This window comes from Hemicordylus capensis, chromosome 4 (genome assembly GCF_027244095.1).
Source record: "Hemicordylus capensis ecotype Gifberg chromosome 4, rHemCap1.1.pri, whole genome shotgun sequence".
Lineage (NCBI taxonomy): Eukaryota > Metazoa > Chordata > Lepidosauria > Squamata > Cordylidae > Hemicordylus > Hemicordylus capensis.
This window is the reverse complement of record NC_069660.1, coordinates 182,938,692-182,961,898: the sequence shown is the minus strand read 5'-3', so window position 1 is coordinate 182,961,898 and position 23,207 is coordinate 182,938,692. Positions and strand designations below refer to the sequence as shown.

General features: G+C 45.2%; 1 protein-coding gene across 3 annotated transcripts in view; it reads left to right on the top strand.

Moving 5' to 3' along the window:
* The first annotated feature begins 4,298 nt into the window (after positions 1–4,298).
* The window catches only part of TMEFF1 (transmembrane protein with EGF like and two follistatin like domains 1), a 138,894-nt gene continuing 119,985 nt past the window's right edge, over positions 4,299–23,207 (top strand). Inside the window, exon 1 of one of the 3 annotated variants that reach the window (XM_053248645.1) lies at positions 4,299–4,710. In XM_053248645.1, coding sequence (XP_053104620.1) covers positions 4,321–4,710 — 390 coding nt within the window. In that variant the 5' untranslated portion in view covers positions 4,299–4,320. Of the gene's footprint in view, positions 4,958–23,207 lie in introns of all 3 variants that reach the window. The other 2 variants (XM_053248644.1, XM_053248643.1) reach the window with 2 other exon arrangements.

Sequence of the window (23,207 nt, the reverse complement as noted above, 5' to 3'; positions counted from 1 at the left end):
CACCTGAGGCAAGGTGCCAAATGCTGCCTTGCCCCATGTCCCTGGTGGAGTCCAGCCCCCTTTAAAAACTAGCCCTTGCATACTTTGAAGGTGGTATTGGGGGTGGCTTGACAGAAGCCCCTCTTCTGTCCTCATGCTTTTTGCAAGCTTTATAAGGAGTATGAGGAGATGTGCTCCTTGAAAAACTTGTAGGGGTCGGATAGGTCCGATGGTGGCAGCAGAGGGCTTCTTGATGCCCTACTGGTGCCCTAATAATCTGCTGGCTGAGGCAACTGCTTCACGTTGCCTCATGAAAGGGTTGTGTCTACCTGAGACAACCTGTGCTCATAGCCTTCATGTGGGGTGGTGGCGGAGCAACTAACTCAGAGCCCACATAGGTAGGAGGCCCACGGCAGTTTGTCAGAGGCCCTGAATGTAATGAATAATAAGGCCATTCTCACTACCAAAATGGGGGCAGGAAGCAGAAGGGAAGGCAGGCTCTTACCTTCCGGATCCCACATGACAGGAGCCTCCTCTAGGCTCTGCTGCTCATGCGCCCACACAAGCAGCATGGCAGTGAGCTCTAGAGCTCAGATGGGAGGGGAAAACTCACGCTGGGTCCCCCAGGATCCAGGAAGAAAAAAGAAGGAAAGAAATCCAAAGGTACTGAATAAATTGGTATTATCTTTATTCTGTAGCCTGACACGTTTTGAGTGTTGCTCTTCCTGAGCAGCAACTGTAAAAACATATAACATGAATAATCTTGACTAAAACCTGCATAGTTTTATGCAAAGTTTTGCAAAATCTACAAAACCCTCCATACACAAAGCATTACATCATCGGTACATAATCCTGAAATTGTTGACAATTTTTTTTGCTTATAAAAATAATCAATTAATAAATATGAAACCATATATTGCTAACTGTAAAAGATATTTCCAATATAAATCAGTAATGTACAATACTAACACAATGAACTATTTTAGAAACCATCCAATGGCACACCAACCTTTTTAAATTAAAAAAGATTAAAAGGAAAACTAAAAATAAAAAAATTATTGCAGGTGGTTCTTGTCACCCACAGTCTCGGCATCCACAGTTTCACATATCCATGGTCAGGCAATAAAGATCCAACCTCCGTATAAATGGGTTGAAAATGGTTAAAATCTGTATATCCATGGTTCCTAGGTGGCCAGAAATAATCTCTAAGGTCATTTCCGGCCACCATTTTGTTGAAAGGAGCCATTTTGTGGCTCTTCTGTTTAAAAAAGAGAATTTTTCTAGTAATTTTCTCAGAAAATTGTCTGAATTGGTTTTTGGGGAGCATTGCTGGGCAGCTGGAGATCCGCGGAGGATGGTATGGCACTTTATTTCAATCATTTCTGCCTTTTCCAGTCCTGAAGAAAAACTAACCTCCCAATTCCCATTCACGCAATGACTCGTTTCCCAGTTTCGTTATCCATGGAAATTGGCAGGAACGGAACCTCCGTGGATAACAAGGTCCACCTGTACCATTAACCAGAAATATTTAGAAAGGTGGTTTTGAAGGATGGATACAGAGATTCCTGCTGATGCAGGATTTACAATTTCTAATAAGAGCACACAAAGATACAGCATATGTGAGTAAAAGATTTTTGGTTGATGGTTTTTTAATTTGCTATTTAATAATGGTTTATTTTTATAAATAAATTTGTTGACAAATTTTTTGTCAACAATTTCAGAATTATGTACAGATGATTTAATGCTTTGTATATGGAGGTTTTGCAGTTTATATAACGATGCAAGTTTTAGTAATGATTATTCATATATATATATATTTACAGTTGCCGCTGAGGAAGAGTAAAGCTTGAAACGTGTCAGGCTACAGAAAAAAAACCAATGCCAATTTATTCAGCACCTTTGGGTTTCTTTGCCTCTTTTCTTCCTGTTTTTTTGGTGCTGTGTCATTTTTCTCCCCCTTCTTTCTTCCCCAGGATCCCACAATGCAATGCATGAGCAGTGGAGCAGCTGCCCTCACCATTTCAGCAGCTCAGCTCTGCCTGGCCCCTCTCCTCCCCGCCCAACTCCATGATAAACATGCCTGCCAGCTGCCTGGGAGCAATGTTGGAAGCAGTGGTAGTGCATACGACCAGTGGAGGGAGTAGGAAGTGGGTTGTTCTCCTCCACTTTTAATCTGCGAAGCTGATCTGGGCTACCCAGGGATGGAGCTTCTGGTTCTGGAGAGCTCCCACTGCCGTAGATAACCAAAGCTACCTGGGAAGAGGGTTAGCCCAGGTAATTCTGGTTGTGAGAACCACCATAATATTATCTCCACAGTTTAGGCCTTCCTTTTCTTTCCACCTAATCCAAGCAGCAAAGTTGCTGGCAAAGCAGGCCCCACCAGTCAGCCATTTTTCTGGTCTAAACCCAACCATTAAGTTGTTTATACATAGAGCCCAGTGGCATAGCGAGGTTGAAGTGGCCCAGGTGCAAACTCTGGAGCACCGTCGCCCCTTCGCATGCATCTTTGCTCCCTCGGCTGCCCCTTCACTACCCCACTGCACCCCCCCACCCAGCGATGATGTGGTGAAGGCATGTCTGTGCTCCAGCCAGCTCCAACGCCCGTGATCCAGCCAAGTGAATGGCTGGGTCTGGGAGGCATCAGGAGTGCTGCACGTGCAGGGGCGTAAGCAAGGTTGGAGTGGGCCCAGAGACAAGATTTTAAAATGGGCCCTCCCTCACTGAAGCTCAGCTCATGAAGTAAAGAAATCTTAAATGAGGCTGAATAGAACATCATCCTAAATTATTTTTTAAAAGCTTTTGTAAATTGTAGACAGTGCAAGTCATTTAATGGTACTAGAGAGAGACCTGCTGTTCTGGTAGCTCCAGGTCTTAACACTCACATCAATTTCGGAGGATGAATACAACTGAAGGAAGCCTGGGCGGGTGCGTGGCTGGGGGAGTCAGTCATGTGACTTGCCTCTGGGGGGCCCTCCAAGGCAGTGGGCCCCCAGACAACTGTCTCCCCTTGCCCTATGATAGTTACGCCCCTGTGCGCGTGCCATGTTGGGGATCAGTGGCGTGTTTACCCTGGACTTTGGGGCTGAAATCCAGGGCCTCCACACCCCCTGGGGGCCCCCAAATCCTCTTTAGACTGTCCCGGATGGTGTGGTCACGGCTGGCCTGTATTGTGCTGGGCGGCCAAGTATGATTATGACCTGTACTGGGTGCTTTGAGACGGCGGGGGGAGTGGGGAAAGAATTATGTGGGATGGGAATATGTTAAGTTGTGTGTTGAAATGTTTTGGCTAATGCATATTTGCATAAACACACCCCATGTGTTAAAAATACTGTGTTTGTCAAGGTGTGTCTATGTGTAGGGGGATGATGCTTAACTTGCAGCAGGACGGGGGCCTCCATTGGCGGCGGGGGGGGGCGGGCTTCAAAGGCCTTTAGATCCAGGCTCCAAAATCACCTAAGTGCACCTCTGCTGGGAATTGGGTAGTGCTGCTGCCACATGCTGCCCCCTCTCTGGCTGCTTTGCTTCCCTGCTGCCCTGCCAGCGATGGTGGAGGCATGGCCGCGCTCCAGCCAGCCCAGCCGTGGGTCAGCAGCTGGGCCTGGGAAGTGGCAGCGGGTGGCAGAAGTGCTGCGCTGGGGATGGGCAGTGCCTCTGCTGCACACTGGCCAGGGGGGTGGTGGGAGGTGAGCAAGGCAGCCCTTTTCAGGGCCAGGTGGCTCTGGGAAGCTGTGTGGTGCAGGTTCTCCGGACCCGTCCGCCCTCTTGAAGTTCCGCCCCCGGTACAGCCCAATTCTGACCAAGTTTTCTTGGAAATAACAAGTCCCTTTGAGTCACTGGGACTGACTCCAAAGTGAGCCTTGTAGAATCAGCTATGAAATCCTTCCCTGTGCACTGTTGCACAGACCCACAGAGTTTAATGGTGTATATAGTATTAGGGCTGCAGCCTTAAAAAGAAAAGAGGCAAGCATGGCCAGGACACCCACTTCTTGGACCACCAGAGTCGGTGGCACTGACCCCAATGGGGCACTTCCTGCTGCCCCACCTCAGAAGGCCAGCCTACGAAGCAGAGTTAAAAGACCCTCCCCAAGTGCGCTGGCTTAAGGCAGAGGTCGAGTTTCTTCAGGGTGCCAAGCAGCCAGGCCGAGGAGGTGTACGCCCCCACCCCACCCCGCAGCCCCCGCCTGCCTGGCAGCAGCCATGGACTCCCTCCTCGCTTCTCTTTCTCGGGAGGATGACCTGCCGGCTCCTTTTTCTTTGGGGAGACAAGCAACCACCATCCTGTGAAAACCCAGGGCAGCAGGCACGCGCGTCTCGGAGAGGAGCCCTGGCGGGCATGGAAGGATGCACCATCCATCGCCGCTGCGCCCGGGCATGTGGTGGCGTCGTCGGGCGGAGGGGGGCGTGGCGGCCCGGCGTCGGACCCCCATCCCGTCCCGGTCCCGGGGGAGGAGGCTGGCGGCAGCAGCGTCACGTGGACCCCACTCCCTTGCTTTCCCCCTCCTCCCTCTGACTCCATCTCCCCCCTCCCTTCCCTTTGTTGTAGCCGGAGCAGCAGCAGCAGCAAGCGGCAGCAGTAGCATCATCAGCGACGGCAGCAGCGCACAAAGGGGCGCGGGGAGCCAGCGCGGTCCCAGCCGGCGTCCAGGGAGCTGGGAGCGGAGAACCGGAGAAGCGGATTCCAAGAGGGAGGCGGCGGCGCGGGATGCGGAGGGCCGGCTGGCAGCAAGGCCGGTGGGTCTGCACTCCTCCGGGCGGCGCCCGTTGATACCTTGCAGGGCCTGCAGCCCCCTCTCGCAAGTCCTCGCCATGGCGGCCACCGCCCGGCCCCTGGCCTCGCCCGGCTGCAGCGGCGCCGCGATCCTGGCGCTCGTGGTGGCTTTCTGCGCTCTGGACCCTGCGCGGACATCCAACCCGCTTTCCCCTGCCGTGCCCGCCACTGATTGCTCCGGGAAAGGGAAGGCGGGCAGCAACTGTTCAGGTAAGCTGCAGGACCCGCGGGCTGGGCTGGCTAAGTGGGTGGGTGGGTGGTGGACGGACGGCCCCCAAGCGCTCCTGCTGCTGCTACCCACGCTGAGCATCCTTGGTCCCTCCCCTAGAATAGCACAAGGAGCCCTTCGCTGACTCTCGCTCGCTCGCTCGCACACACATACCACATGGACTCCTTTACAAGACCCGTCTCTCTCTTTCCCTCGCTTAATCCACACCTTGCCTTCCATGCTCACAAGCTCCACCACCAGCCCCATCTTTGCTTCACTGCCAGTCTGTCACACATGGGTTTTTTGTGTTGTTTTTTTTAAAGAGAGGACGACATGGGGGGGTCGTCCTCTCTTCATGTACACAGTCTCTTTCTCAGATGCACAGCTGGAACCCCTGCGTGGTTTACTCGGAAGTAAGTCTCGCTGAATTAAATGGGACTTCTTCCCAACCAAGTACATAGGATTTCAATCGTAGCGGTTAGGATCCTGCCTCGTTTTCCACACACACACGCTTCATGGTGCTATTTTTAATTTTATTGCACTAGATTCCTTTCCTGCCCTGCTCCAAAGAATCAGGTGCGGGTTGGGTTGCAGTAGCACCTCATCTTTTTTTACCCTCCCAGCCTGCGGGGTAGGCAAGCATGAGAGACAGGGCACAGGGGCTTTCCTAAGGCCAACCAGCACGTTTCATGGATGAGAAGAGACTTTCAGTCAGGTTCTAGAGCTTAATCTGAGCCGTCCTTTTTCAGTAGAAGGGATCAGCCCCAAGGCATGTAAATAATAACAATAACAATAATTATTATTATTAATGTGCTTTAATGCACAGTGTGCTCTATCTCTAATAGAGTGTAATATAGTTTTCACTAGTAACAACCTGATCACAATTCCAATGAACAACCTGAATTCAATTCCACTGAATCCAGTAGAACCTTCTTCTTTGTAAATGTGACAGCCCCCAAACATTAGATCTTCCATTTCAGAGAGTGTTACTTTCAGTCAGATGCAAGCCCTAATATTAGAAATTAAGCACTGCTTGGATCCAAACCCAATATGTATATTACCAATATGTCAAGATAACCACATGTGCATGCAAACACTCTTTCTCTTACTCCTCCTTCCCCTCGTGCACAAATTTCCCATCGTCCATATCTCTATCCCATACACAGGTTCTCTCTTTCTCTCTCAGGCATACACACACACACCCCCTCCCACCATTTCCTTAAATGCATTTAGGAGTCCTCTGTATACATCCACACAGCACACATGCTCCCATGTGCGCAGCTGAGGTCATGAGGTGGGGAGGTGCTTGCTGAATCCGGGAATGTGAGTGCTGACCTTGTGTGGGCAGTGAGGTGTCAACAGTTCATGTATCCAGAACTGGTGGCAATAGGGGGTGCCAGTTCATTTCATGCTGCTGGGAACAAAGACCTTGCAGCTCTGGTTTCAAAATGTGTTTTCATTTCAGGAATATACTTTCTCTTAAAGAGGCAGAAAAGGCTCCCCCACCTGACAAAAAAACCCAGGGGGTGGTATTTCTTGTTTCTTCCTGCTGAGTGTATGTTCAGGTCCATCACCTCAGCTAATTAATGCAACCCATACGCTCACCTCCCCCGGCCCCCTGCTTAAGAAAATGATGTGAGAAACAGAGATAATACAGAGGTGGCTCTTCTGAATGTAACCTATTTAGGTAATCAGCCTGTTTTTCATCTGTGCTTTTGCATTAATAAACACAATGCAAATCCAAAAATCTAATCTAGCTACTGTTCTATGTAGCTGGTTGCTAAGAAAAACCATTGTTGCTCTGATATGCATTGTGATACTGATAAAACAAAACATTACCATTTTTTAAATATTAGAGCCATCACAATTGGCAGATCTATCCTATATTTGTGTTTTGTAGGAAGGCCGTGCTATTGTTTTTGTGAACAAACAAATTTAGAGATTTTTTTTTCAGATTAGTAGAAATCTAAATGGGAACATTTAATAAATAACTGTGCTTACAACTGAGATTGCATTTCTAAAATAATATTTTTCTTGGGGGGTTCCTTCTCTTTTTTTGGGGGGGGGGGTTTCCTTCTCTAGACTAGGTGTTTTACCTTCTTTAAAAGATTAACTGTTATTTCACTTTCTCCCCATCTGAAAAGCATGGATGATTGCTCTAAAATGATTGCCAGTGGAAATTACGTGCAACTGCTAGTGCCAGATTGATGAGAGATTCATGAGAGGTACTTGGGGCCCTCCAATCCCATTGTCTTTCCTTAGAGATGAAGGCACTTTGTAAGCAGCTTTTAGCACCTTTCATAATGGTTCCTTTTGGAAGTGCAAGTGACTAAGGTGGCAGCTCTGTGTACACTTGCTTGATATAAGTCCTATTTACCTCAGAGGGACTTAATTCAAAGTACGCCTGCACAGGATTGGGCTGCAAACAGTTTGTAATTAAAGCCCTAACTAGCTGTAACAGGGAAATAACTTTTGTTTTAGAGTATTCTGCTGTAAATAAGGGGGTGGGATAGCCAATTTAAAGTAAGGGAATAGCAGGTGGGTGAGGGACATTGAATCCTCCCTCTGGCCACTGTTTTTGCCCCTGAAACTGTCATTTCTAGCTACATTTCTTCTGACCAGGCTTTATTTCCATCTTGGCTAGGAGAAACCAAGCCAAGAAATCATGAGGAGAAACCATCTGGAGAGAGAGAGGTAGTACAGGGGCCACACTTTGCAAACACAGTGGGCCTTTCTTCTAGATGCACATGCATAGGGTTGTGATGAATGTTACCTTTCTGCTTGATTTAGGCTTTTCCAAACTACTTGTTAATACAGCACTTTCCAATTGCAATACCTTTATGTTCTTCAATGTAGACCGTTCTGCCAGTATTGGTTAGCAAGTTCAGAAAGACACAAATGATGCAACGGTGGTTCTGCAATGTAAATGTCATCGTTGTTTGTCCTTTCTTGCTCACTTGTGGGTTTCATCGTGCTCCGATACCAGACACTTTAGTGGCATATTTGAGTGAAGTACTGTACTGCTCAGTTGTTCTTGCATGCATGACTGCTGTTCCTTTTATATCTGTCTGATGACTGATGGTCCTTTGTGCAAAGAAAGGCTAGTCAGTTAATGTGCTCCTGGCAAGTACCAGTTCACCTAACTGGCAGATATTACTAGGATACCATGTGGGCAACTCTGTGAGATTTGCTTTAGAAAGCTAGAAAACTGTTAGCAAGTTTCCAAAGCAAAGTGCATACTGTCTGTATAGTAAATTCGTAAAGTACTGTTTTAGAGGGGGAAAGGGTTAAAATCACCTGCTTTGTTATACAGAAATGACGGGAGCCTGGTTGAACATGTACAAAAATACTTAATAAAAGCAAAGTTTGGAAAGCATTGTGGTTTACTTTTCCAGTTGGAGAATGTCTTCCAAATGTCATGACATTAGGCTTGGAATCTCCCAAAAGTTATCTTCTTTGCTCTGAATGCTTCTTCATTTGGCTGCAATTTCTAATCTAATTTCTGGTCTCTAGACTTTCTAGACTAGTTAATTCAACTGGATTATGCTACCATTGTGTAGATGTTTTTTCTTTTTCTGCATGGATTAGGTACTGTCTTTTCACTGTGCAGCTTCTCCTTTTCCCAAATGATGATGAACTACTTTTGTGGTAGGGATGTGCCCGAAGTTGCTTCGGCGCCGGCAGGGGTAGTTCTTTAAGGGCGGGGGAGAGTGGACTCACCACTCCCGCCACATTTCCCCTGCTGGTGCTCCGTGATTTTCAAGCTCCTCGGGGTGGCAGCGTTCTTCCCTGCCACCCCGATGTCCTCATTGGCTGGAAGTGGCTGGAAGTACTGGTCGCGCATGCTTCTGTCGCATGCGTGCATGCGCCCGTCTGCTGTGCACGCGCACGCATGCAGTGGGCGCATGCGTGATTGGTACTTCTGGCCACTTCCGGCTGATCAAGACAACGGGGCGGCAGGGAGGAACGCTGCCTCCCTGAGGGGCTTGAAAATAATGGAGCGCTGGTGAGGGAAATGCGGCAGGAGGGGTGAGTGCACCCTCCGCCGCCCTTAAAAAACTACCCCCACCAGCGCCGAAACGGCCCCTGGAGCCGAAACCTTTCAGAGGCCTTTCTGATGGCCTCCGAAACGTTTTGGGCTCAAGCCTATTTTGTGGGAACCATGTTTTCCATCCTCTTTCCGTTTTGCTTGTGTATATGGAGGAGTCTTGTATTAAAAGAGCCAACATGGTGTTGGACAAGGACCAGGGAGGGACACCCATGTTCAGCCATGAAACTTGTGCCAGGGTGACCAGTCACTCTCATTACTTCACAGGGTTGTTGTGGGGATGGGACAAATAATGCATGCTGCCCTGAGCGCCTTGGAGGAAAGGTGGGGTATAATAAATGTAATAATATTCATTGCCAACCTATACAAAGGAAGCTGCTTTATACTGAGTCAGGCCATTAGTCCATCTAGTTTAGTATTGCTGACACTGCATCAGTCCAATTACAGACAGAAGTCTTCCCCAACTCTGCCTGGAGATGCCAGGGATTGAACCTGGGTCCTGCTGCACGCAAATTAGATGCTCTACCACTGAATTATTTGTCCCCAGGGCTGCTGGCATGAGCAGTTCCAATGATGCTCTCATGTAATTCTCTCACATTCAGATATATTATTGGTTCTTTGAATTCCAGTTATGGGGAAGTGGTAACCAGACCACAATGGCAACATATTAATTGGAGTTTTAACAAAAAGAAAATACTGTGAAAGTTAGATGTGGCACATATCCTTCCTCTGGAGCCTTTGGATGAGTGGAGTGTGTACACATGCTATATTCTTTTTGGAATTGCTCAGTCCTGTTGCCATCTGCTCAGGGAGGGGATGCTGAGCATAAGAATGTGAGGCTGACCTGTTTTGTCTAGGTCCTACACTCTCGGATATATAGGTGGCTATATTCTGGCTATTGCACCCACATGATTTCTTTGGTGCACAAGGTTGACTTTGACCCCAGTGTTTAGCTCAGAGTTATAGGAATTCCTTTCTCTCCCAAGGAAGAGGAAGGTGAAAAGCATGTAGGATTGTAACCTGTTCTCTTATTGTCCCTGCTGCTTTTGTGTATCTCGGCAATTTAGCAGGTTAAGTTTTTTCCACTGCTTATTTCCACAAGAAAAAGCTTCACCTACAATGTCTCTGTGAGCAAAAACCCAAGCAGAACTAGCTTAAAAGCAAAAAGACAACAACATGGCAAACCTATAGATATAGAAATCTAACATGGCGACACCTGTGTTCTGTCTAGAGGAATGGTGGATGGGTGGTTGGGTGAGTGAGAGAGAGAAATAGCTTATATATTTTCTGAGAAGGAGAGGAAATTTTCTTTTTTCAAGGAAATTTGGTATTGTAGGCAGGATTGCCATCTTCAAGGGGGATGGCGAAAGGAAGTGGAAAAGTAGTATATTGCATTCTCATGAACCTAAGCAGCCAATTTCTGTAGAGTAATTACAAATAATTAAGGGACATGTCTGTAATTTACATAATTTATACAGTTTGCAGAATTCAGTTTTGGTTGAAATATGCTTTTTGCACTGTTCTTATTTTATTTCTAGAGCACCTACATTTATTAGGTGCTGTACATAAATCAAAATGTGGCAGAGGCCTTGCCCTCAGTTTACTAACTAAAAGACAAGACACACAGGGGAAAGGAAGTGAGATGGAAATGCCTGAGGAAGGAGATTGGTTTGACAGTGCCAGAGTGAAAGTGGAGTAAAAGTGGAGTGTTGTTAACAGGCATTTCCATCTATCTGGGGCCAGTTTGATCTCCCCTTAATGGTTGCCTTTGCAAGCATAGAGACAACTTCCCAGCTGCCTTTAGGCTTCTGGCCAATGACAGAGGTCAGCGTGATTGTCCCCTCATAACTGCAGGCACATGGCAACTAAGAACTGGAGCAGAGTTCTTCCTGGTGGTAGGGGAGGGAAGGGAAGGGTAGCAAGCTCTCCACAGCTGCCTGTTCTCTGGCTGATGGCTGGGGCTAGCCTGGTCTTCCCTTTGCTGTGTGGTACTCTTCATGGGAAGACAGGAGTACTAACTCCTAGGGGCCAGTGTGGCCTTTTCCTTGATTCAAACTGTCCTCATGCTTTTTAAGAACTGCATTGTTTAAACAAGTTGATGTGATCTAGTGGCTTTAGACCATTCTCTGGCTCCTTCTGTACTTTTCAGCTGTCTTTTTCAAGCTGCACAGAGAGTAGAGTAGAAGATGGAGGGAGGCGGGTGTCCTGATGATTTATGGCATATGTGAGAGTCTTTTTCCCACCACCAGTATAGCAAGCAGGAGGTGGCTGATTATCTTCAGGACACTGCTTAAAAGTATTGTGTTAGAAGCACAATACAGTTCTCTCTCATTCTCTCTCTCATTTTCTCTCTCTCGGATGCCAAGATGTGCTTGAAAGTGTATGGTCAGTAGCTGGAGAAATCTCACAAAGGAGTAGCTAGATATGTATTTTTTTTCTCAGTGTACGTGGTGGCGGCAGTTCAGTGCCCTGTGAAACTTTCTCTTCCCATGATTAACAGCATCCGAATAAATTCTTCAAAATTAAAAGTAATCATAGACATTTCTGTAATCAATATAATTTATACAGGTTGTGGGATTCAGTTTTGGTTGTAATAGAATAATCTGGATTTCGTTGGCACAGTGTTTGTAATACATTTAGCTCTAAGAATCTCCTTTTCAGACAAGGGACTGAAGTTTAACACATGAAGCTGAGTGAGTCCTGTTATGGGTCCATCTAGGCGCTTTCCAGATTACCAACTACAACAGTGGTAAAATGCTTCAGCTTGGCAGATCGCATTCAAAACATAAATAAAGGGTTGAAAATGTTTGTTGTGCAAAGCCACTAGCAAGGGGAGCAGTCTTTTCAAGCTTGAACAAAACTCCTACAACGGGAGTTGTATATTTTTTTGCAACACACATGCGACTGTAGCGCAGCAATAAAACCCGAAAGAAGGCAATGGAAATGTGAATGGCACCTTGCTGACAGCGCAGAGTCTGCGATGTTGAAACACAGGTAGTATGGAAGCACATGGAGGACAGTCTTGCTGGAACAGGCCCAAGGCCCATCTAGTTCAGCATCCTGTTTCACACAGTGGCCCACCAGATGCCACTGGAAGCCTACAGGCAGGAGTTGAGGTCATGCCCTCTCTCCTGCTGTTACTCCCCTGCAGCTGGTACTCAGAGGCATCCTGCCTTTGAGGCTGGAGGTGGCCTATAGCCCTCTGACTAGTAGCCGTTGATAGACCTCTCCTCCATGAAGTTATCCAAACCCCTCTTAAAGCCATCGAGGTTGTTGGCTGTCACCACATCTTGTGGCAGAGAATTCCACAAGTTGATTATATTATATTATATTATATTATATTATATTATATTATTTAATTTATTGTTAAATTTATATACCGCCTTTCATTAAAGCAATCCCAAGGCGGTTTACAGCAAATATTTAAAAACAAGATGGTAAAAAAGACACAATTAAAATATTAAGTGGGGAAAAAATTAAACAAATCTGATTAAAAATTTAAAACAAAAGCATAAAGGCAATACAGACTATAAAGAGCAGCAGCAGAGAATCAAATAAATGCCTGGGCAAAAAGCCAAGATTTTAAACTTTTTCTAAGAGCTGTGATGGAGACCGAGGAGCGAATAGCTGAGGAGAGCATTCCAGAGTCTGGGGGCAGCAACAGAGAAGGCCCTGTCCCACGTGCACGACAACCAAGCCTCCCTCATTGTCGGTATCCGGAGCAGAGGCCCCTCAGATGACCTTGTCGAGCGGGCAGTAACCCTTGGGAGCAGGCGGTCCCTCAGGTATCCCGGGCCCAAACCGTTAAGGTCTTTAGACGTCAAAACCAGCACCTTGAATTGGACCCGGAAACAAACTGGTAGCCAGTGCAGCTCTTTCAAAATGGGTGTGATGTGCTCCCACCAGGCAGCTCCAGATAAAACCCTAGCTGCCGCATTTTGCACTAGCTACAGTTTCCGGATATTCTGCAAGGGCAGCCCCACGTAGAGCGTGTTACGGTAATACAGCCTTGACGTGACTAAGGCATGGGTAACTGTGGCCAGATCTTAATTAGTTAATTAATTAATTAGATTGATTTCTATACCGCCCTTCCAAAAATAGCTCAGGGTGGTTTACACAGAGAAATAATAAATATTATGCGTTGTATGAAAAAGTACTTCCATTTCTTGGTCCTAAATTTCCTGGTAATCATTTTCATGGGATGATCCCTGGTTCTAGTGTTATGTGAGAGGGAGAATAATTTCTCTCTATCCACTTTCTCTACACCATGCATGATTTTATAGACCTCTATCATGTCTCCCTGCAGACATGTAGTGACACTGTTGTAGTGGGTAATCTGGAAAGCGCCCTAGTGCAGTATTGTTGCTTCTGTCAAGCAGTAGCTCTCCAAGACCTCGGGAAAGCCTTTCCAAGCTCTCATACTGAAATTCTTTGAATAGAGATTAAATCTGGGACCTTTTGCATGCCAAATATGTACTCTACCAACTATATTCTTCAGATTTTTAAAAAGTCTTTCCTCCCCCCCACCCCACCTCATAATTATTCTTGTTTTCTGCTCTTACAACGGAAGCAACTCCTCTGTGGTCCTCTCCAAAGGGTTGGCCAAGACCATAGGTGTGTAACTTCAGTAATGCTGCAGCATTAGATGCTTCATGGTCTGTTTTGCTCCTTGAAGGCTGTTCTGGGTGGGAGGCAGCTCTCTGTCTAGTTGATGAACAGTTCAAGGAGAATTTTTACACAGTGTAAGAAAACGAAGCACTTTGTTTTGCAAAACATTTGTCTTAGGCTTGACAATTTTTCCAGGATTGGAAAGAATAATACAATCCGTTATAACACTTGAAACATGTTTTCCAAGTGTTCTGAAACAGGAGCAAAAAAGACATTCTGCAAAAGTGTATTAGTAATGGCATATGGGAAATAAAAGTAATGAAATCGGTCTCATAATAATGAAATACTAGAGAAGATGGGAAGTGAGGGAATCATGAGCTTTGCTGACAGATGATGCCAGTAATGCAAAGGCAACATTGATCATTTTAATGGACAAGTAGCCACAGTGTTGTGTAGCACAATGTGCTTCCTTTGGCTTGCAGCTGCTTTTTCATGAACTCGGACGTCTTGGAAAGTATTTACAGAGGTTCAGAAGAAATTGCAAAAAACTACTAAAGTTCACATTTACCTGGTTTTTAAAGGGCTACTTGTGACGTTCAAAAGCAGATGGAGGTTTCCTCTGCAACCCTCTCCTTTAGCTACTGCTGCTGCTTCTTTTGTCATGCAGCCAATATAGACCTAGAAACATCAGTGGAGGAGCTGCCATGGAAAATGTATGGGGAGAAGGGTTAAGCACCCCTTCTCTTCCCTCTTTTGCCCTGCAAATTGTGCTTTCCCTACAAGTTTGAAGCTATTTGGTAGTACCTGGGGCTTCTGGGCCCATCAAAGGAGCCCCAAAATGTTAGCATAAAATGCTAACATGCACTTTATAATAAAAGCAAAAAGGAACAAAAGTATGATACTTTATTTAAATTGGAAAGCTTATTTAAAACAATTCAGACTGTACTTTCAGAGATACCTTGTTCATTTATATTAGTAATTCAGTCTACGGTGACTGCTTCATTCTGAAGCTATTTAGAGGTACTATTTCTTTCCTGATGTTATGGCTCCTTGGCTGCTATTCAGTCTGTATTAAGAATGTTTTCATTTCTATAGTCAGAAGCCGTAGACAGAGCAATCGAGGACGTTCTACAAAGTCACAGAACTGCTAGGTGATTTTAGAGAGGAAATATATTTGGGCAAAACCTTGTTAACTGCAACTAGAACGGAATAGAAATTCCACAGTAGATATTCATCCTGCAGCAGTTTCAATGGGAAAATCTGAATATGTTCAACGAACTCTCAGAACACCAATAGGTAGGGTTGCTGATGGATTATGGAAGTATTTGGAATCCAAGTCTGTTGATTTGGGGGTGGGGTGGATTCTTGGTGGGTTTTGCTGGCGTATATGATGGGCGCAGGGTCAGCTGCTGCCTCTTGGGGCTGGGGGTGGAGGGGGGAGAAGCGAGCCGGGGTAACCGTAGGCAGGGCTAATAGTAGGCCGGTCCAAGCCTAAGTTAGAAAGAATCAGCCCATGGTTTTCTCTGTCTGTAAAGGTGTTCACTTGTCTCAATCAAAATCTTCATAATTCACACCAGCACTTGGCAGCTGGCTATTTAGTGCTAAATTTGCCCCTTGGTTGGCTGTGGGTAAAATAATCCTGTCCTTTAGAGTGGTTAATTGTAGGTGTGGGAAGTAGCAAGGCCCCCCCCCCCCACCTCGTCCCCATGCCTCTTCTTCAATTCAGTACTCTGTCCTGTCTTCCATCAGCATTGCCTCCACTTCTCCTCCTTGTAATCTCAGTCCTCCTCACTCCAGGCAAGACTAGGCAAAGAAGATCAACTGAAGGGTGAGGGGGTTGGGGGGTTGGAGTCTTGAGCCCCTATTTACAGGTAGCACCTGCATACACACGTTTCACACCGCTTGAAAATACCACAATGTATTTGGCCACACACAGAGCCCACTCGTTTCCTTTCTTCTCACAAATAAGTACACACAGTACATACTTAAATTTTTAAAAAAGCAAGCCTTATTTCTCCCTCTCTCACAATACTGTATAAACATTTCTGGGATATGTCCTTGGGCTGCAATCTTGATTGGTTGGGGGCAGGGCTAGCCCCTGCCCACCCTTAGGGGAAAAAAGGCAGATCGTGATTGGTGCTGGGGCACTAAAAATTCAATTTGGGTAGTGACTATGGTAATTACTTCATTTGGGGGCAACAGATCCCACTGAACACCCTGAGAGGGAGGAAATGGCTTTACAATGGAATTGAGAAAAAAGACCAACAAGCAGGGCCATCTACTGGCAAGCAGTGGAAATGCAAGAGCAACATTCAAGCAAGAGAGACACAGTCAGAGAAAGATAGAGAGGAGGAGATGGTATGTTTGGTGAGAGAATGTGGGGCTGGCAAGGAGAGGGGCAACACCCCCTGTGCCCCAAATGAGGAGCCTCCATCGGATGGGCTTTATGTTAATCTGGAAAGTTTGCTTCTATGTTGAATCTTACTAGCCACAGTGTATTATTATTATTTCTTGTTTACACAGTCAGACAGGTGTTATCGACTGGTTTGTTTTATCCAGACATCGAGTCCTTCCCAAGGACCTGGGATGGCTGAATTTTATTATCAGTGTTGTTGCTGTTATTATAGATATCGTCGCAGAATATAGGCTGTTCCCAGTAAAGTTGCTTTTTGTAATTGGCTGATGGTGATTTCTGTGGCCCCTGTGGTGTTGAGGTGCTCTTCAAGGTCTTTTGGAACTGCACCCAGGGCGCCAATTACCACTGGGATTATTTTGGTCTTTTTCTGCCACAGCCTTTCAATTTCAATTTGTAGATCTTTATGTTTGGTGATTTTTTCCATTTCTTTTTCTTCTATTCTGCTATCCCCTGGTATTGCTATGTCGATTATTTTAACTTGTTTTTCTTTCTTCTCGACTACAGTTATATCTGGTGTATTGTGTGGCAGATGTTTGTCTGTTTGTAGTCAGAAGTCCCATACTATTTTTGCATCTTAATTTTCTACAACTTTTTCAATTTTATGGTCACACCAATTTTTGGCTACAGGTAGCTTGTATTTTTTGCAGATGTTCCAGTGTATCATCCCTGCTACCTTGTCATGCCTTTGTTTGTAGTCAGTCTGTGTGATCTTTTTACAACAGCTGATTAGGTGGTCCACTGTTTCATCTGCTTCTTTACAAAGGCGGCACTTGCTGTTTGTTGTTGATCTTTCTACTTTTGCTCATATTGCATTTGTTCTTAGTGCCTGTTCTTGTGCAGCCAGTATTAAACCCTCTGTTTCTTTCTTCTAGTTGCCATTCTTAAGCCATTGCTAGGTCTTGGTGATGTCTGATTTTCCAGTTATATTGTGCAAATATTGACCATGCCACAATGTATTTATTATTATTATTATTATTATTATTACATTTTATATCCCGCTCTTCCTCAGATTTGAACTTGGGTCTCCCCGGTCCTAGTCCAGCACTCTAGCCACTACACCATGCTGGCTCCCCAGGTTAATTACAGGTTAATTACAGGTTAATGCCTTTGATTCTGGACTACAGTCTGGCCAAGTACACTTCTTGTTCTTACAGAGTGATAGCAATGCCTAAGGGAATACCTTTTCAACAAGAAAGCAGTCCTACATGCAAACAATATAACTTCACAATTTAGTTTGAAAACTTCATAATACTTCAGTATTGTTTGGATTATGTAAAGGGAATTACACATGCTTTTGTAATTCTGATATATAGAGCCCATTCTTACAACCAGCAAAAAGAGGGTAGGAGGCAGTAATCCCAGGTATTAATGCTTGTGTGAACCCATGGGAATCTCTCCAACCCAGCTCACTCAAATCTGGGTAACTCAGATTCTCTGCCCTGCTCTTTACCCAAGGAGGATGAAAAGAGAGTGCTCCTATCATAATGTTTCGGCCATATGGGTGTATTTGCTTTTGGTAGCTGATCTTGGGAAGCAGCAGCACCTATGTTTACAATAGAGCGCTGTGCTGCGGGGCTGCTATTTGTGAATTTGCTGCTCTGCAAAGCACACTCTGTGATCCTGTTACTTGCAGTATCTTCATTTGGACTGAACCTGCCTCCAACCCTTTCATAGCTAATCAGAGGAGAGCTGACAGTGCAATGAGGGTTGCCAGTCTATTGACAGTGCAGTGTACACAATCCTTGGAGGACCTAGCTCCCGATTTTTGCAGTGGAGACCACAATTGCCTTAATTGTGTGTATGTGTGCTGAGTTTGCTGACCTCAACAGAGCTTCTGCTCATCTGTGGCTACCAGGGTAGGAGCTCTTCACCCCACCAAACCATCTCCATGTGATATTGTAAAATGGCTCATCATCTATATAGACCCTGAAACTAGTCTAGCAGAATGTTCACTGAACATACATACATATATTTGTACCTATAAAGCTGCCTTCTACTGAATCAGACCACTTGTCCACCTAGCCCAGTATTGGCTGTTCCAACAGGCAGCAGCTTTCTGGCGGAGGTCTTTCCCAGTCTTACAACCAGGGGTCCTTTGGGTTGAACAGCCTTAGGATTGAACCTGGGACCTCTTCCAACTACTGAATGTACATCCCCCATCTACATTGGAGATGGCAGAGTAGCAACCAATGGGCAGACCCAGCATGCAAAACAGGACCAACTCTAGAACAACTAGTGTGGGGGAGCAAAGGAGTAGCAAAGATTGTTATTAGGAGAGGGAGGATTTTGCTATACATGAAATACTTATAGAGGTAATTTATGTAATTAAGGTAATTAATGAATCTCCTAACTCCTTGGCTGCACTGACTTCTGCAGCTTGTTCTGGGGAAGGGGAGTGAGCGAATGAGGCTTCTTTAAATAATGGAGGCCTTTTAGAATAATTAATTCAAGCTTTAGGACCATAATATATTATGACTGTATTGTCTGACATTTTATGTAGAGTTCTATTCTGGTAGATGAAGGAGTGAAAAGGGAGTGGGAGACATTTTGGGGGAAACACCCACTACCCCTTGCTACTCTTCAGTCTCATCACTGATACGAAGTGATTTTTCTTGCCCCTGAGAACTCTACCAAATTTTAATCGAAGTGCAACTTCATTAGGAAAGGAAAGTCTTTTGAAAAGTTGTGTTGTGTGTAGCTGTATTATTAGGTGGCTGTACATTTATTATCGTCTGAGCATCCTTAAGAAGATTGGGCTGTGTAGCTAAACACACTTGTGGTAAAGGTAAGGTAAAGTTGTGCTGTCGAGTTGGTATCGACTCCTGGTGACCACAGAGCCATGTGGTTGTCTTTGGCAGAATACAGGAGGGGCTTACCATTGCCATCTCCCATGCAATGTATGAGATGATGCCTTCAGTATCTTCCTATATTGCTGCTGCCTGATATAGCTATTTCCCATAGTCTGGGAAACATACCAGTGGGGATTTGAACCAGCAAGCTCTTGCTCCTTATGCAAGTTACTTCCCTGCTTGTGATACCTGGAGGAAAAGAGAGTTGCCCCCAGAAACACAGATGTTAGCCATCTCTGATGAAAAAATATACAGTTTTTATTTAAATTGAGTTATCAGTCTTCTGCATAGACAACCCTTTGCTTCAGCTGTTCTGTTTGTTTCCTGCTTTTTAAAGTAGCTTTGATTTGGTTTTTACAACATTGTTTACAGTAGTATGATTCTTGGTAACAGCCAGTACAGCCACTGTTTTTATCAACTAAGTCCTTGTCTAGATACACTTCTGAAGTGTAACTGTGTGTAGCAGCAAAACCACAAAAATGAACTGTGTACTTTCTACACCTCTTGGTGTGGAAACCAAGCCACAATTAAACTGTGTGAAGGGGTGTGGCCAGCACTAGGTCCCTTGCCCTCCTTTTAGCCCCTGAGACCTCAGTAATGGAGGAGAGAGATTTTCCCACCACCTTTCCCCTCCTCTTTGCAGGCTTGCTTCCTTTGGTTGCCCCTGCATCCACTCTAGCATATCCTCCCTCCACCTGGCAGTCTTGTGAGAGTCTTTGTTGCCTCTGTTCTCATGAGAACTTCCAATCCCTGCTCCAGCTGTATCTTCTTGAGTACTACTCAGTGAGTAGCTCTAGCAACCTTATGCATTTGGCTAAGTATAAATGGTGGCTTTGGTGCTTCTTCCAGGTTCTCCCAGTTGTCACTGTCTGTGTCTTGTGCAGCTGTCGGGAAAATGGCTGTCAGAAGCTGGACTGGGAATGAGTCACCACCCTCCCTATCCAAGGACGGGGGAGGTGGTGTGGTTGGGGGCTGGAAATCCCGACACACAATCACCTCACCCTCTTTTTTGCATCTTGTTATACCATAATTATATTCTTTCTTGCAGGGAATGAATCCAGTTTCTGTCTTAATGTAGCAGCTAACACACTGGGGTGAGGAGAGAGAGAGAGAAAGAGAGAGAGAGAGAGAGATGATCCAGCCAAAGTTAAGCAATTATAAGTCCCATGGATTCTAAAGGAAGAAATTTAAACATATTCTTAATGCTTCTGTTAAAATAACTTGGGCTTAGTTTTGGCTGGATTTCACCTTTTCTTTTCAAATCAGAAAAGCTCATATACTGGTGATACTTCATTAATATTAATTGTTTCTATTCAAACAACTGAAATGTAAATAATGAAGAGTTAGACTGAAGTCTTATACTTCTTTTGTAACACTTTATTGCAATTGTTATTGTGGGGGGGGGGAATAGCAGAATTGTTATTATTCAAAATAAAACCAAACCCGGGAGGGGGGGCCCACTCACCAGAATGCATTGGTAGGTAAATATGTAGATGAGGATCAATCAATTTAATTCCTGGATGAAGATTAACAGGAAGAATTTCTAAAGCAATAGATATGATCCATGGTGCTGGTGGCCAAAGGCATCCCCTGACAAATAATACCTATGGAATCCAAAGAAGGTCTTTCACTACATGGAATGGAAATCCATGTTATCTTCTACTCTCAATGGGCTTAGGCCCAAACATTTATAAGGCAGCAGTGGCAAGGTATCAGTCTCCCAAAGTAGTGGTAACAGCTTTGTACTTTTATCACAATTTGAAAATGAATGTAAACCTTATCAACTGTTAGTTGTGTTTTGTTTGTTTATTATTATTCTATCTCTCCTCCAGGAACTCAGAGCAGGGTCTTAACCTCACCAGAGGTGTGCCTAGGTAATTTTGGAGCCTGGATCTAAGGGCCTTTGGAGCCCCCCACCTATCACTGCAAGTTAAGCATCATCCCCCTACACACACACACACACACACACACACACACACACACACACACCATGACAAACGCAGTATTTTAAATATGTGTATTCTTGAGGGCACAAACAGCAACTGAACTCACAAGAATATAAGAATATAGAACAGGTATATTTATGCAAATATGCATTAGCAGAAAGATTTCAACATGCAACTTAACATAATCCCATCCCACACATTCCTTTCCCCACTCCCCCCTGCCTCTAAAGCAGGAGTCAGGCTCGGCCACCTGGCACAGTGCAGGCTGGAGGCATGGCGGCCACATCATGCCCACACTGGGACAGACTAAAGAGGATTTGAGGGCCCTCAGAGGGTGTGGAGGCCCTGGACTTCGGCCCAGAAGTCCAGGGGTCTGAGTGCCTCTGAGCCTCATGGCAACCCTCACAGTGAGACAGATTAGAAAGAGAGATAGTAATACTCAGATTGAGGCTTAAGAAGTCTTGACCCAGGACTCTTGTTCCCAAGTTCTCGTTCTGCAGGCATAGGCTTATGATGAGAGACTCATTCACATGACCATTTGGAGGTGGGTTGGAGGTTAGGGGAGCTCCTGCCCCCTCAGCAGCAGATGAGGAGCAGCTCTGTTGGGCTCCAGTTTCAGGTTCATAGTGTGTCCTCTGCAGGCTAGTGCATCCATGGATGGCAGCCCTTTTAGCCACAGCTCTCTATGGTTGCCATGTAGAAGAGGGCGGGCAGGGTGCCTTTCGAGAAGAGGCATTCTTGCAGTCAGAGAATCGAGGTAGGATGGCTGTCCTCTCCTCCACCCTCAGTTAAAAGCTGGGTATAAAAGCTGGGTAGCCCTGCTGGCAGCAAGCTGGGCTAGAGAGATTAGTGTGGGTTAATCATGCAAATGTGGATAACCTACCTACTACCTTGATTTTAATGGTTAAGTGAACCAGCCTTGTGTGTGTCCACTGCAGAAGGTTGAGATTGAAGGGAGTTCTTGAACTTGTACTCAGAGGACAAAGGCAATGGTGAATCCTGGGGATGTGGTTGAGGCTGGGGCACCACTGAGGAGGGCTTGGGCTTGAGGAAGTTCTTGGACTCTGAGGACAAGGGCAATGGTGAATCTTGGGGATGTGGTTGAGGTGGCAGTTCCAGGGTCATCCCTGAACTCTCTGTATTTACCCTTGGCAAAAGTGCCTGCAGGATTGGGTTTGATGCACCACTGAGGTGGGGACTAAAGATGCTCCCTACTGCTGGAGATACCATTGCTGGGGAAGAAGAAGATCTGCTACTACAAATATTTATATACCGCTCTTCAACCAAAGTTCTCCAAGAGGTTTACATAGAAAAATGAATAATACATAAATAAGATGGCTCCCTGTCCCCAGTCTAAAAAGAAAAATAAGGCAGATACCAGCAACAGCCACTGGGGGGATACTGTGCTGGGGTTAGATAGGGTCAGCTTTTCCTCTCTCTTTACACAACTGTATCTCAGACTACAACCTGTCCCATCAAACACAGTTGGATATATTGAGCCCTTACGTGCATATTTCCTCCCCTTTGTCCACATCCAACATGAAGTAGTGGAAAGTACTAAGTGCTGGAAAATAAATATTGAAAAGTAATTGTTGATGTTATCCATTAACAACCCTGTCCCAAAGATAGCTTCAGCGAAGGACTTACATCTTAGTATATATGCTTTAGGTTTGCAGCATTCCTCAGAATAAGTAATACGTTTTTATCTCTCAGTTTTGCATAGACTTGTCCAAACTGAACATTAAACAAATTCGTTTGTCATTCCTTATTGGCAGACGTGTCAAAGAAGAGTTTTTCAGGCATCAGTGTTGGATTTTTGCTGTCAGTCATGGTGGAAGGTTATCTTAGTTTTACTTGCTTATTCTCCCTGTGAAGAGACAATTGCTGTTTATATGAGTATTCCCCCCCCTTTCCCCCCCAGAGCTCTGATTTAGCAGAATTTCGTGGAATACTGTTTCACTTGTAGAAAGTAACAGCTTTTTAAAAGAAGAAAATAATAAATGTAAAATGAGACAAAGCTATAGAAAATAAATACATGTTACACCTCTAGCATGCTTGTTAGGATACGTGGGGTTTTTTCATAGCCACTCTCTCAAAGAGCAGTAGTTTATTCCAGCTGTAAATTCAACAGTAAATCGATTCTAGTTGAGTAGCTGTGTTTCATCTGTTGTAGCAGAAATGACAAAGGGTCCTATGGCACCTTGAAGGCAAATACCTTTATTGTGGCATAAGTTTTCATGGACTACATCCCTCTTAGATGCATAAAGTGTTATCTTCAGCTAGAAGAAATATACATGAGTAGGTGTTTGTGTGGAGGGGAATAAACAGCAAAACCAAAAGACCAGGGCCCTTCTCAGGTGGCGATTTAACTTTGCTTCACCACAG